We start from the raw sequence: 15240 nt of genomic DNA, 5'->3' as shown, positions 1-15240 counted from the left end.
CCCCCCTTCTACAATTACTTTCTGCTTATTGCCTTACCCTTCAGGACTAACAGTTAGTTTAGGGGTTAAGGACCCGTCTTCATCGGGGAATCCACCTGTCTTGTGTTGTGAGTCCCAAAAGTTAAAAACTAGGGATTGGGACAAGGTTGGGTGACGTGATCACGTCACGTCCCGTCCCGTCCCGTATATTAAATATATTATATATTTATTATTAAATATATTATTTATAAAGAACTAAATTTAATATCTTTTAGATTTAGAAAGAGTATTCTGACATTTCTTCTTATATACATCTCCTTTACTTATCTTGCTTTCTTTAGACAAAAAATAAGAGTTGAAAACGTTTGATCAAATAATTATATATAACATTGTCATTTTGTTCACACATGAATATTTGGTACTCAATAAAAGCAAATTTGTGAAAATATGTGAGATTTAAGCATGGACTATTTTGGATCAGGTGTGATGTTTGACAAATTTGATTTAAAATATCAAACATAAACTAGAAAAAATCCCCAATTCTTGTTCCCCGTTGGGGACAGAGATTGGGATCGGGACAGGAATGGAGGTTGTGGGGGAATCTGGGTTTTGTGGTTAGATAATACTTGGATAAAAAATTTTGGGTCGTGTATTGGAAAACACTTTCCAAATACTATACTTCACCTTTATTATTTCCTCATGTTAACACGGAATTAGTATGGAGATAATCTATAAATTACATACCCGAATGAAGGCACATTTTTTGTGTGTGTGTGTGTATTCACCGGATCAACCATTTATGTATTTATAAAAGAGATCGATAGTTACGGACGATTAGACAGTTAATATGCAACTACACAATAGTTACAACTGCTTATGGATAAGATTAGAAAACAACTACAAATAACTTAGCGTCTCTGAGTCAAAACCATCACGAATAAGAGGTCCACAACCCCGATCGTAAGGATCTGAGGCTTTGATCCTCATCGCTTAGGAATCTAACTGTAGACTCAGAGCTCAAAACCTACGGCTTAGCAGCTCTAATTGCACTGTCTCTGAACTACACATGGTTAAAATTTCACCAAGTTCAGGAACGATTTCAAGAAGGATTCCAACATTCTGAAATTCGTCAAGATCGTCCCAAAGCTTGGAAATTCCTAAGGCTTTTTTTAAAATCAGTAGACCTTAGGACGCCGCCCCTTTGAGCCCACTAGGGGCGCGACCCCCTTGACTCCTGCCTTTTCGGCAATCTAAGGTGATATGTACAACCATTTGTGAGTGTGCACTTCACACCTCCTAACTCACGTTGTTTGACTTATCACCTTAATTAATCTCAAGTAAATCACAATTACACCAAATGATTAATGATACTAACATCACCAACATGAATTAGGATCCCGCGCCATTCCCATGCCTATTGGTGAGGAATAGGCTAGGGACCTGAGTTGTGGGATGGAGGCAAATCCTTTCCTGACATTTGATGGATCTTGTGCGAGATGTAAAAAAGGGGCATTCGGTAAGTATGAAAAAAAATCTTTCATACTATTATATCATTTTCATCATTACAAATAACCTTTAATTCAATAAATACTAATAATTCACATAAAATTGTTTGAATAGAATATTCCTAGACGCGAAATCAATCAACAATTATTTTTAAATTAATATTATCTACCATATCATTTTTACATAATATCGTCAAATCCGTTCCACCATAAAGGAACATTATATCATATACTTTTAATATATAGATTGACATCATTTAGGTCGCAATGTTGACTTTTTGGAGTAACACTCTATGTAAATCGGTTAGTTTTCCATCTCGGCTCAGGCTAATATTTTTCATTACTGTTTTAAACTTTTTGGGTTAAAACAAATTTTTTTGGAATCATCAAATCTTGGAATCAAAAACCCATGTTGGTTATAATTTGAGATTTTATTCTTGTTTTAGAGATACGAAAATGTTAATAATGTATGAAAAACCAAGGGTAGTTTTGAAACCCTAAATGTAGACATAAGTTGGACCTTCTCATATGATTGGTAATTATTGTTTTCAAATGTATGAGTTTTCTTAATTAATAACAAGAAATCTGCAATACTCTAATGCAAAAATAGAATTCATACGAATAGAATTTAAAAAAAAAGTCAGTACGAGATGAACGATGGAGAATATATCAAGGTTTTATAGATAAGTAGTTTTAAACTTTTGTACTAGATAAAAAACTTACGAAAGCACAGCTTATAAAATAATGACCAATTAACTTTTTTCATCTTTTTTTTTATAATTAGTTAATGCATGTTTGGGCCTTTAATATAATATAAAATTCTTTTTGGGTCTTATTAGACACTACAAATTTTTGTGTCTCTTTTATTTACTAATTTTTTTAACTACTAGTGTATATTATAAAATTTTGGGCCCCTATCCAAGGAACGGCCCTGGATGGAGGGTGATTTTGGTCTTGGGGTTGGCGTAGAGAGGGAGATCATTTAGAAGGCTTGGTACATAATTCTACAGATTATATACCAAACGTTAATTGGGTAAGCATTTATCAAGTCACTTACCTTATCGAGTAAGCATGACAAAGACAAAAAATCTTATCTAGTAAGAGCCATGGCAAGGACTTCTTACCAGGTAAGTGGGGATGGTGAGTTTGACCCAGTTAGCACTTATCGGATATGATTATTGCCTAGTATGCCGTTTTGATGTTTGAGAATCTTACTCAGTAAGGTAAGTGAGTGTTGACTCTTACCAACATGTGCTTGTCTAATAAGCGTTTGATAAACAACCCCTTAATCCTTTTAAGTAATGAGAGTGATAAGTGGAGGCTAGGGACTTCATGGTCAAGGGGTTTAAAGAGTTGGTGGACAACAATTCTCTTGGATCTTCATCTCAATTCTCATGTCGTTAAACTAAACGGTACAAGTTTGTTCCAAAGAAAAGTTTGCATATATGTGTGGCGCCTAAGACAAGGTAGGATTACAGTTTGTTCGATGTTGGACCGACTTGGTTTCGACCAACACTCTTCCTTATGTCCCCATTGTGGAAATTAAGTTAAAACCATCGATTATTGTCTTGTTCGTTGCAAGCAAGTCGGAAGTGTAAGCAAAACTATTAAGGTGGTGGTTCTTGACTTCCTTCAACCTAGACTTTGTTTTGGACATATTTTCCATGGTTTTTGGCAAGCAGTTACATGATTTGGAGTTTCCATGATAGAGTGGTGTTTTCTAATCAGCCACCTTTGAACTTTGATTTGGCTTCCAATATCCAACTTCCATCATATCATTAGTTAGCTAATCATGTAAAATCTTTTAGTTATGGCATGTTTATTAGCGGCTTATGAGCTTAATGACTCGTAGCTTATTTGGTCAGTTACACATGATTGTTTGGTAATGGCTTATTGATATAGAAAGTGGCTTATTCAGTAAACTTATAGAGGGGAGCTATATGCAGAAAGACAAACTTTTTCCAAGCTGCCCCTCCCAATTAAAAGACATGTCCTTCATGTCCATGAAAAAACTCTCCCAAACAAAGATTTTTCTAATTAATAGAGACAGATTAATCTATACAAGACATCTTTATTCAGACAAGACTCCATGAAAAAACAACCAAATAGCCCCACTCTTGACCAATTACGGTCAAGGCAAGGGGTGTAATTTTACATGTGATCGTCCTCGTATTTTCTTATGTGATCGTTATTCTCGTTTGAAATCGGACTCTTTTATAGAAAAATCCATTTATAACTTGATTAGAAAATTTTCAAAGGTATATAATATAATGTAGTATACACAAACTTTAACGTAAGGCATGCCACTAGAGTTTGTATCTAACTTCAATTATTCCAACAAAGCAAAAGTGTAAAAGAGGGGATTCTAAGCAAATGCTCCGATATTGCTATAGGAAAAAGAAGAGACCGCATACAAGCATCCATCAAACAACTCACACTCTCTATCTCTTTACACCACAAAAATCAATATAACCAACCAACCAACCAACCAACCAACCAACCAATCAAACTAACACAATATCAAATAAAAGGAGGATCCTGAAGTTGTTCTTTGAGAAAAGATTATTGCCAACGGAAAAGAACAAGAAGGACGACAACATGATATTAGAACGAAAATCGTAGCCCATTGCTTGCTGCAAATAAGTTATATTCTTCAACTTCAGCAGCATCCTTTGCACAAGCATGACTACCTTCAATGGAACAAAAACCCGCATCACTACTATTATCTTCTTTCCCGTTCGAAAGGGCTACGGGACCACCAAAGTGGAAAAGGGAAAACCCCGTGCTACCCTTTCGTGTTTTCTCCGAATTCCCGTTTTGCCCTCCTGTGCTTTTGGGCGGAGATGCTGCTGTTTCCGACTGATGTGAGAACACCTTCTGCAACTTTTCACCATTTTGTAAGCCGGGAACCTTAGCATGCTCCTTCATGTTCGTACCATTTACCTGTGGAACCGATTGGTACACTGGCGGTTGACCACGGTTGAGTAACGGTGGGGCCAACGGTTGGAGGTTACCTACACCATACTGAAGGAAATGTGAATTCCCATTCAAACCATACCCAAACGGACTTGGGAACAAGTAGTGGTTCGGATGTGGTAGCGGCATCAAGCCGTTGGCGGCAGCAGCCACCCAAGGAACCGGACCTTGATGGTAATAACCCACAGAAGGAGCTTGAAACACTGGAAAGTGGATGCCTTGAGCTTGCAACGGAGGTGGAACAATGTTCCCTTGCGGAAGAGAACTTGAAATATCGTTCTTATCATTTTTGTAAAATTGTGCTGTTTTTGACGGTAATTCACCTAAGGGCACTTTTCTTAGCGTCTCACCTTCCTTTGTATTTTGCTGTTCATCAAGGCAGAGCGGGGTTTCTTTGATTACTTCAGAATGCTGGCTCGCGTCTTCTGAATCTGATGTAGACGAGGATTCGGGATTTTGGGTGTTGGAGGAAAATGAAGTATTTCCATCTCCTTCGCTGGGACACGAGGAGCAACTATCGGAATTGGAATTGCTACTCGTACACAGATCGGTGGTCCCACTTACGAGCGAGGTTGTATTGATTTCATTTTCTACTGTGTTTTTTGATTCCTTCAAATTGTTGTTCTCATGATTCGTTGCAACTGAAACGGTACCTTTTGATGGATCAGTAGGTTTGCGAGAAGGATCAGTAACATCATAAGAATTCGAGTTGTTTCTGGGGGTGTATCTCTTCTGTGTTTCCATTGGTTCCCATGTTTTCTTTGCAGATTGCAAATCCCGGGTTGACACATTGCTTTTAAGTCTGCCATGGTTTTCACGAATATAATCTGTTTGACTGTTGAACTTGTTTCCACGATAATATGGCTTGGAGATATCTGCATCCGGTTCTGGCTTATTACCCATTTTAGCCCTTGAATCGTTGGGTTGGTAACAACTGCAAGCGTGAGGGTCGTATCTGTCATTCGGCTTGTTATGAGAACAATGCAGCCTCTCGCCATATCTTGATCCATTAGATCTTATGTTAGTCCGGATATTATTGTTTCTCAGCGGTCTGTTTACTCTGTTGCTCCTTGCCAGCGTTTCAAAACCATCACTGTGAATCCTTGGGTCGGGTTTGCTTACCATCCCCCCACTTTCAGAAACCACTGCAAATCGGCCTCTATCAGACCACTTTGAGGATTGATCCCAGAATTTCGATTTCCTACGAGAGTGTTTGGAGTGGTCGCTTGCATATGAGACATTTCCATCTGCGTTCGAATTGGCATCATAGTTGAAATTCTGTTCCTCCTCAATATAATCTTGTGATATAGGCATAGATAACACAGTATCTTCTCCTGCTTTAGATTGTGAGTTTATGGTGTCACTAGCATCATCAACATTCGATGTGAGTTCCTCCTCATGGGCGGCATTGGAAATGGCAGGAACTTCATTGGGTTGACAGTTCTCTCTTTCCTTTTCCTTATTCCTCAGTCTCTCTTTCCTACGAAGTTTCTTTTCCTTTTCTTTTGCCCTTCTGCGCTCCTTCCGTTCTTCTTCATCACGCTTTTCCTTCTCTTCTTCTTCGAGGAGTTTAAACTACGGGAAGAACAGAGTTGAGAAATCCGCCATACAAGAATTGTGCTTCCTAAACCAAATAAGAAGCTAAACAAGAACAATACCGAGAGTTATTATTACCTGTTTTTCCAAAGTAATGATGTCCTTGCACGCGACAAGCACACGTTCTTCCAACAATTTTAGTGCAAGAGATACAAAAATGCTGTGTGCATTTTGACGTGCAGTACCTTCTCTGAAAGCCTTTTCAACCTATTAAAAGTTCACATAGTTAAACCAGATAAACCGAGGCACTTCCCAAAATGCTGAATGCAAATTATTTGTAAGCAAACAGATTCTGATTTTGGCTTCTCACCACCAGAAAGAAGAAACGACAAGTTTAAGATAAACTAAACCAAAGACAGATGACTTTTTATCGTACCTGTTCCTTAAAAATAACAGTCGCGGCATCTAAAAGAAATTCTCGAGCAAGTTCTGGACTTTTCGCATGTTTTTGGGGACGGGAGCATTCTCCATCCAGTTCATTCCCATCATTGTCCATGGAATCATCATCCTGAAATAATTTAAGGTGGCTAGAATTATGATAAAAGCTATTCCGCACATATAGTAAAAAAAATCTGCTTTATGCAAGTCCCGGGAAACCCCACCCAAAGGTGAGTAGACTACGGGGGTGGAAACTTCTAGTTAATGGAGCAAACCACAAGTGGGGATTTATCTAAGCAAGCCCAACTGGGCATAAAAGGGAGCCCTTAAGATAACAGACAGTTACCAAAGGCTCATTGGCAAAGCGGTACACGGATTAGCGGTAGAGCCCAGCCTCATAGGAGGTCAAGGTTCAAAGTCATCAAAACTGAGTGTATGTGAGTATTTGCCTTGTATAAATATTATATACTTCAAAAAAGAGTTAAACGGACAGTTAAAAAGCATCTTCATACCTCTTCTTCCTCGGCTTCTTCAGCATGCTCAAAAAACCTCCTGATGCTTTCTCCTCTTGTGATTGTGACAAAACCATCACCAACAAGAAGCCTGCAATGTACACATTGTTGGCCCTTCAAAGCATGAGCTTTCACTGAAAGTTCATTGCAGCGTCCATCCCTTTTCCATGCCCTTAGAGTGATATAGCAGGCATTCAAACCTGTAAGGTCTAAACCATTCACTTGAACTCTTACATTCAAACCAACATTTTCGAACTCTAGTATGTCGGATTTCCCTTCTCCAGTTCCAACAGCCCATTCATAGTGATGGTAAGTTTCAGCTGAATCGCCATAGTTTTGATGCCAATCAGCCTGGATTGTGTCTCGAGTTACCTGCAAAAATGCAGTTGCTTCATCTGAGTTATAAAGTCCTACTTAGTTATAAAAAGTGGAGAAAATCATGTAGTTTATGAGTCTACAAACAACAATAGAGTTGATTGTATGAACTTCTGCTAAGAATTTAAATAATCTGAAGGCTGTCGAATGCTGATGGCCAATTACACATGCATATCAAGAAACATGTGCCGATGGTTGTGAATTAATTTGTTCCTGAACACACCTCATATTGGAAGCTTGTATCAGCCACACAAAACCAGCTCGTGCAGCGAGCTTCTCTCCTCAGGCGTTTTAATTCTTTTAGCTCCTTGAACTCGCGAATAACGTTCTTTCTGCAATCTCTACAGAACCTCTTGCTATCAAACCTGTAACATAAGCGGACAAAGGTTATTAAAGAAGTAATAGAATACCAGATAAAAGATCGGCAATTCAGAAAAGATGTCTACCAATTACAGGCGTTCATGTTACATTAATTTTTTACTTCAGCTTTTTTTCTTATCGTCTACCTGACCTCACCAAAACACAATTTGATTCCTTCGAGTATATTCTTTAACCTTCTTCTCCCAGTTCTTTAGCAATATTATAACTACTTATGCAAGTTCTGCGTCTTTTTTCCTACTGGCCGTAAAGTCATGCACACTTGTAGTTTGTGAGCAACTCCTACACAGAACCAGACATCTTGTGACGGTCCGACTTTAAACGTTTCCCATCACTTCAATTATCATACAAGGCAGAAGCCGGTATCCACATGAATCAACTATATGTTGACTTACCATCAAGTATTTGGGAGGTTGGAGAGCTGCAATCCGCCTCTCCCATAGTCAATTTATGGAAAGAACAAAAAATGTTGACCTAACAACTCAACTACCACTCCATAAATAATCACCTAAAATTGTTTAGCCAGCAATACACCATCTCAACAATATCTAGTTCATGCTGTACAAAGAGCACGTCATAACTATTATTCATCTTGTATTCCATATTGTGCAATGAAACAATTCATTTTTATCTTCTTGTTGTAGAGACTACACCCCCTTTCCACTGGGACAATTCAGCGTAGACAATTCCTTTATATCTTACTATATCTTGTTGTCTACTGTAATGAAATTGAAATTTTTCATAATATACTTTACAGACCTCTCTATCCAGAAGTACCTAGCCGATGTAATCAGATAGAAATAACAAGCTTAAAATGAAATCAACAAATTGGAAGAGTGCATATGTTTCCCACATGCACGTTCTAAATTCCATAATAGCTCCAGATTCTCTGTTTTATAACCTATTCAAGGCAGAAATTCTCCATTGCTCTAGAAGTACCTACAGGCAATTCATATTTTAATTTCCTATTCCACTTGTGACTTGTAGATCAACAATAATAAAGGTCAAAACCCTTTTCATGAGATGATGCCATTAAAAAGCAACAAGACTAAACCTCAAGCTAATGCAGGAACTCCCCCTTTGTTACAGACTCCAACTTATTATTTGTTATGACCCCCGGGGTTCAGGAAAATACTAGAAAGGGGAAAACCTGAATATAATACAATAGATGGGATGACAGGCCTAAAAAGATGAACACCATAAAACCCAAACTAGGAGCTTAATCTAATAAGTCTATCTTCTAACACTTCCACCCAAGTTGAAGCATAGATATCAACTATGCCAACTAGCCTAGCAGAACGTAAATCATATGACAGAGGAAAAACAAAAATCCACTTTTTCACTTCACGAATAATATTCATACCCTCCTAATATTTGAATCCCATAGATAATGAAAAAGTGGAACAACCAACAATTCACTTTGCAATTAGGCACAACTTAGGAAACAAAATGTGAAAATCATCCAAAGAGTAAAGTGAAGCAGAAATGCAAGTCCAGAAGAACAATCCCAACTGAAACAGTTGGTCAAGGAAAAGTACAATCCTGCTAAGCAGGAGCAATCCCAATAAAAACAACCAAGCCAAGACAACAGTCTACCCTGCCAAACCAAATGGTCAATGAACTAGACAAGGGAAGAGAGAACCAACCAAAGCAAGAAAGCAGAGCAAGTCTACCCATCTTGTCTGTCTATCTCGGAGGCATTATAAAAGGACACCTGAGCACCATAATTCAATCAATTTGGGGAATCTACCAATCATGTTGATTAATCCTTTATAGGATCACAAACAGACTCTTCAACACCAAGGATTAATCACACCAACCAAGTCTAAGTCAACCCACCAATTTAGACATTCCTAAAAGGCATTACAAAGGGCTTTCTCAGTGACACCAAGCGAATAGATAGCGGCCATCCATCATGTTGGTAAATCTTGATGGACATCATGAAGGGATTTGACTTGTCACCAACACCAAGCATAGGTGGCTCCGCATGACTCTCTTCTATCCACCTAAAAGAACAACTGGCTGTCCCAATACCCAGAAAAACCACAATCCAACAAACAACCAATCAATGAGAGGTAGCTCCTAATCACAAACAAGCACAAGTGATCTCCTAAAGAGAAATCAAAAATGGATCCACTATTTAGGCAGCTCTTAGTGCATGTCAACATGAGTCAATCTATGGAGTAGCCACCGTTTTGTAACTACCAGCAATCAACAAGCAAACCAACCACTGAAGAGACACGGAACTTTTCAGAATATTTCAACTTACTCCCCCCCCCCCCACATCTATAGGCATGTTATAAGCAACCACTTTGGATAAAAGAAAATTGCTCCCTTCACTCTCAATAGCAAAAGACCCTCTGAACCATCTACAAATACCAAATGAGTCCAAATTTCTGTTAGTTGATTTCACATATCCCAATAAAGTTTCTAGAAATTACAAAAGTTTACATATTTTTAAGTGATGACAAACTCCCCCAAAAATGATTGAGAATGACAAGTGAATTTTGGTTGCAAAATGAAACACCTTGGACTTTCCAAAATGATGGGGATTGCAAGATTAGGGTGAAGAGTACAATATGTTTTTTAAGTTAAGAGAATTAACATTTTAACTGTGAAGCCTTTAGTTTTGGTGTGAATCCCCACAGATCCTACTATCCAAGTATGATATGAAGACCTCGGTCACTTTATTGAGTTTTGAGTCCCATCATTTTGATATTTGTTCCGCATAGGTAAAGAGGAAAGTCGTGAGGAGAAGCCACCAAGCCTGATTAACTCCTCAACACGACAACACCAAGCCTGGGTGGCTACTAGCTCCTCCTCCGAACTCTCCTCGAAATATGAAATGAACCTCCTAAAATGTACGGTGATGACCAGGCAGATTGACAACATGGACGCATTAATCAAAAGATATGGACTATGCCAAGCGCGTGTAAGAAGCTTGCAGGCAGAAAAAAGTCAAGCTCACTGACACTGATTCAGACTACTTTGACGAGAAGCTGGAATATCTGGTGACATTTCACAGCTGCTTTGGTAGATAATTCTAGCGTTGTTATGGTTTTGGATATCAAATCCATAGCTATGGTAACATCTAAATGGTTTCAGGTTTAAAGAGTATAGATTACCTAAGGGAGACCCTGTATATATACTATACTCTACCCCTTCTTTTGTTAACCAAACAATTAGTGTTGACCTTGTTAACCAATCTCATCCATCCAAATTTATCATCAACGGTTTAGATTGACTTAATGTGATTTAATTTATAAAACTAATGAAACACGCGTGCATCAGTGTATTTATAAGTGAAGAAGGGTAATTATGTAAAATGGTATACTACGTGGGATTAGGAAATGATTTATTAGAATCCCTTATAACTCGGCAAATCAATATGTAGGTTATGTAATCCGATTTTCATGCAAGTGATGAATCTTTGAATTGATATCTTCATCCTCGAAATTGACATCATCATTAGTAAGATGAAGGGTCAATAGTAAGATGAAATTTCACTTGTGAACTCGATTAGGAAAAACAACATTAACTTGATATGTGCACATATAAACAGATCGTACCTATGTGTTCCATTGTATTCACTTATGAACAGATTGCACATAGTAACTTTGTGCACACATTACATAGTGTAATTGTTCACACATGAACATAGTCTTCGTTTCACAGATTTACACGGAATGTCATATTGTCTAATAGTTCACTTATGAACAAAAATTCACTTATGAACAAAATGGCCACATAAAGAAAGACAACTTAAATTGAACAGTTTAATAAAAAAATGGAATTCCATGTATATCATCGTTGTTTTCTTGAATATCCATCGATCAAACTCCATGTATATCATCGTCCATGTTGAAGAACAACAGATGTTAATGAAAAAGTAAATAAAGTCCATAATTATCTTCTCCTAAAACAAGGAGAATATCATGTAACCCCGCCAAGCAATGAAAAAAAATAATAACAAAATAAAAAACTACCCCTATAATAAAAAACAAGCGAGGATTGGAACCAAAAGGAAGGAAGCAATATCATTGGTGAAAAGGAGTTAACAAAGTTAATATCATTTAGGAGGTTAACAAATGATTGGCCCTCTATATACATATATGCACTATACTATAAAGCATTTAGGTTTTTGTTCTTAAAACGCTCTTAATTTTTCAAGGATACAACTATTTAAGCATCAAGTATAAATCAATAATGCAATGCAAAATCTTCCAATTTTTATTTTATTCCTATTGTACCATTTTTGTAAACAATAAGAAGGGAAATTCGAAGGGTTTTTGGAAACTCATTTTACCCTTCTAAAATGAAGGGATCAAGTTTCGGAAACCCACTCAAAAACAATAATATTTTTTTCGTTTTTAAAATTAAAATTGGATTACCCTTTATTCTTAAAACTAAATTATCTTAAATATGATTAATATTTTAATTAAACAGATTATATAAAAAAACTAACATTGATATGTCACAAACTAATGTATATATTCATCATGAACATTCATGTATATTTAAGTATATACCACAACTCTCCACATTAGTATGATGTTTATCATCAATATCTTTAAATTCAAGTTTATAAGTTATTAGAGCATAAACCATAAAAACAAAATTAAGATGGCTTTCTCTCTGTCAAAACGACTCAAAACCATAAAAATAAAATTAAGAGGGACGGATAATAGGAGCATGAGAAGGATTGAGGATTCGAATTCACAACTTCATAATCGAGATTGAACAGCGTTGCATTGCGTGGTTACACTTCTAGTATAATATAATTGATGGGCTCTTGAGCCTAAAAAGATTAACGAGATAAAACCCTAGCAAAACCCTAATCTTAGCCTAATTCATATAATTCTACTTCTAACATTAAACAGCCGGCAAAGCTTGTAGTTTGTTCCACTAGCAAAAATGTTCCCCTAATTTAAGTTTACTTGTCCCATTATCCCATTAAACTTCATGTAGCCCCACCTTATATCCCATTAGACCCTTGCAAAAGACTATATAAGAAATGTCAATACATCTAATGCCCTGTTCGAGGAAGCAGCACTGAACTTCCAAAGAGAACACTGAAATATTCTTCAATGTTGATGAGATGTATTTACAGTATTTCATGGGCTATCTTAATAAGCTATTCCCAAAGTCAATAGTAGGAGCATACCTGTACATAAGGCGTTCCATGAAATCCTCCTCCTTCATCTTTAGAAGAGAATGCCGTGTCTCTTCTCCTAGTGCAGACCAGAAATCAACCAAAGTGTCAACAGAGAGTCTGGCAGTATGCAACGCACATGTTTCGCGAGTTCCATGACCTCTACCATACCCCACCATTCCTTGACTGATCCATCCACGACCTCCACCCCCACATGCATCAGGATAAAGTAATTCACGCTCCCGTTCCCTTGCTCTAGCACTGCCAAAGACCTGATCAGGAGAAATGTTAAATTACCTTTCCATATAAAAAAAAATCGGAAGCAACAATTAGATAATTATACAGCCATATACATTTTGAAGCCCCTTAAGAGATTTTGAATACAGATAGCAATCCAAGAGGGTAAGTGTTCCATCACGGGTAGTGGTTAGACCTCCCCAAGGGTGGACTGAAGGATCTTGAATGTCCTCATCACACTTGGTTGTCAAGCAAACATCTTCAATAGTTTTATTGTTTGAGGTTCTACATCCATTGCAAGCAACCTGACCGACTATTCCCTCCTGCTGCAAAGACTTTCCATACATGACAATCTGCAAAAAGCCTTCCAGCAGTAACCCATTGCATCTCGAGCAGTACATATTTTTACGAGCTTGTTCAAAAAGAGTTTGCTTATCAACTCTCAGGAGCTCCTGTCGAGCTTGCGGTGACAGCTCACTCCAGAACTACAACAGATACAGACATCAAATCACCAACAAGTTCAGTTAATTATACATCTCAGATAAAAATAAGAATTCTTTTGCATTTTACTGGTATGAGATCAACAGTAAAAACTCAATGCTTTTCAACCTTCCACACAACTTTGACTTAACACAGAGTTACTAACAGATTGTTCAAACATTGCATTTCCAGTAAGTAAGCTACAGGCCCAACCATCTCCCTTCCCCACACCAGAAAAACCAATGACCTTCAACTTTTCGTCCTTTGGGGTGGCCTCGTTGGAATTTTGCTTACAGAGGAAATAATCACTTCTGATATTTTACACTCCAAAATAGTTTTAATCTCTACAGAAAAATAGATTGCTTTATAACTATGACAAACTTATTTGAATGTAATCTTGAAATGCAAACATTTCTCATCTAATACCTTATTGGACTCAAGATTGCTTTATGAGACACAACAATGTGATGTTGACTCCGGGATATGAGGTTAAGGAACAACTCAAAAGGATCAAGAGAATTATTGTCAGAAGCTCGGCTGTAAGAAACACATTTAGCAGTTCTGATATGTCTACATGCCACAACAGCCATTGTAACTGGCTCCACCGGTAGCATACGAGTGCCCATTTTATTGCCACAACACCATTGTTTACACCGGTTACAAGTCCTAACTATCTAAACAGTCTCTTCTTCCTCCTTTATAAAAATTGAAGCAACTTTTCCCAACAGTAGACGTCAAAACGATATGTTAGCTGATTGGTTATGAGAAGCATTCTCGCAACTATGGATCTAAGTAAGCAGCAAAATCATAACCAGGTGAAAAATTCAATAAGATCCAAAAACACAGTCAAGTTGTTCTATGGAAATGCCAAATCATTTATCCAACTGAGTTATCAAAACAAACAAATACATATCTAAAACAACAAAATTAAATCTAATTATGAACCTTCTGGAGCTGATTGCAGCTAACATCATCCCGATGCTTAGACCAAAATCCACTCGACGAAACTGATCCATTTGACGACAACGAGTAAGACGTCGTCGTATCGCCGCCACTGAATTGACAATCATGCGCTAATTCTGGCATCGTTTTTCTTAACCTCTCGCGCATTCCTTCATCAAATTCTCCATTTAACGAATCCAGTCTCCGATTAAAAACAGAAATTCTTCACAGATTTCTTATAGAATTAACAATCTGATCCAAAAAAATTGAAAGAAGAAACGAAATAAACAATTTCATTAGATCGTTTGATTGATGTAGGATTTCAATTAGAGATTATTGATGTTTACCTGACGAAATGATTTGTTGGAAGGATCTCTAAGAATTTAGAGAGCGAGAAAGAGGCGAATGAACGCAGGGAATTTCGATGAGATTTAGTTGTGTGCGTATATATTGTTCTTTCTGGAGAGAGAAAGGCTGTGAGCCTGTGTGGCTTGAGCATGGGTGCACGGTAACACGGAGGAGCCACTGTTATATTATCATTATTTATTTATTTATTTATTTAACGATTAATTATCATCTAAGATACAATCGGATTCGATCATTTATTAATTACATTTTTCTTAATCTCACTTTTTCCTCATCTCTTCCTTTAATTTCAACATGTGTTATCATCTTATTATTAAGAGCTTAAAACAATCGTTTTCTTGTTTTAACTAAGGGGCTGTTTACC

At 37.3% G+C, this 15240-nt stretch overlaps 1 protein-coding gene across 1 annotated transcript; it reads right to left on the bottom strand.

Annotated features, from left to right (window-relative positions):
* Positions 1-3850: 3850 nt before the first annotated feature.
* LOC112517284 lies at positions 3851-14969 on the bottom strand. The gene is made up of 9 exons (XM_025124668.1): positions 14858-14969; positions 14514-14762; positions 13205-13573; positions 12864-13123; positions 7545-7686; positions 6947-7318; positions 6433-6564; positions 6135-6263; positions 3851-6035 (listed from the first exon to the last, which is right to left on the bottom strand). The coding sequence occupies exons 2-9, from the start codon at positions 14676-14678 to the stop codon at positions 4089-4091; spliced, it is 3516 nt and encodes a 1171-aa protein (XP_024980436.1). The 5' UTR covers positions 14679-14762; positions 14858-14969; the 3' UTR covers positions 3851-4088.
* Positions 14970-15240: the final 271 nt, after the last annotated feature.

Source organism: Cynara cardunculus (genome assembly GCF_001531365.2).
Source record: "Cynara cardunculus var. scolymus isolate 2C chromosome LG 1, CcrdV1, whole genome shotgun sequence".
Lineage (NCBI taxonomy): Eukaryota > Viridiplantae > Streptophyta > Magnoliopsida > Asterales > Asteraceae > Cynara > Cynara cardunculus.
The sequence above is the reverse complement of the archived record's forward strand: the minus strand, read 5'-3'. Positions and strand labels throughout refer to the sequence as shown.

What these genes read in the sequence shown, in the direction of transcription:
- LOC112517284 (XM_025124668.1), bottom strand. Translation starts at nt 14,678, where the DNA reads ATGCGCGAGAGGTTAAGAAAAACGATGCCAGAATTAGCGCATGATTGT. An exon ending in ATGGAACGCCTTATGTACAG is followed by an intron (nt 7,687 to 12,863) that starts GTATGCTCCTAC and finishes CTTATGTTACAG; the next exon opens with GTTTGATAGCAAGAGGTTCT. An exon ending in TCATTACTTTGGAAAAACAG is followed by an intron (nt 6,036 to 6,134) that starts GTAATAATAACT and finishes TTCTTCCCGTAG; the next exon opens with TTTAAACTCCTCGAAGAAGA.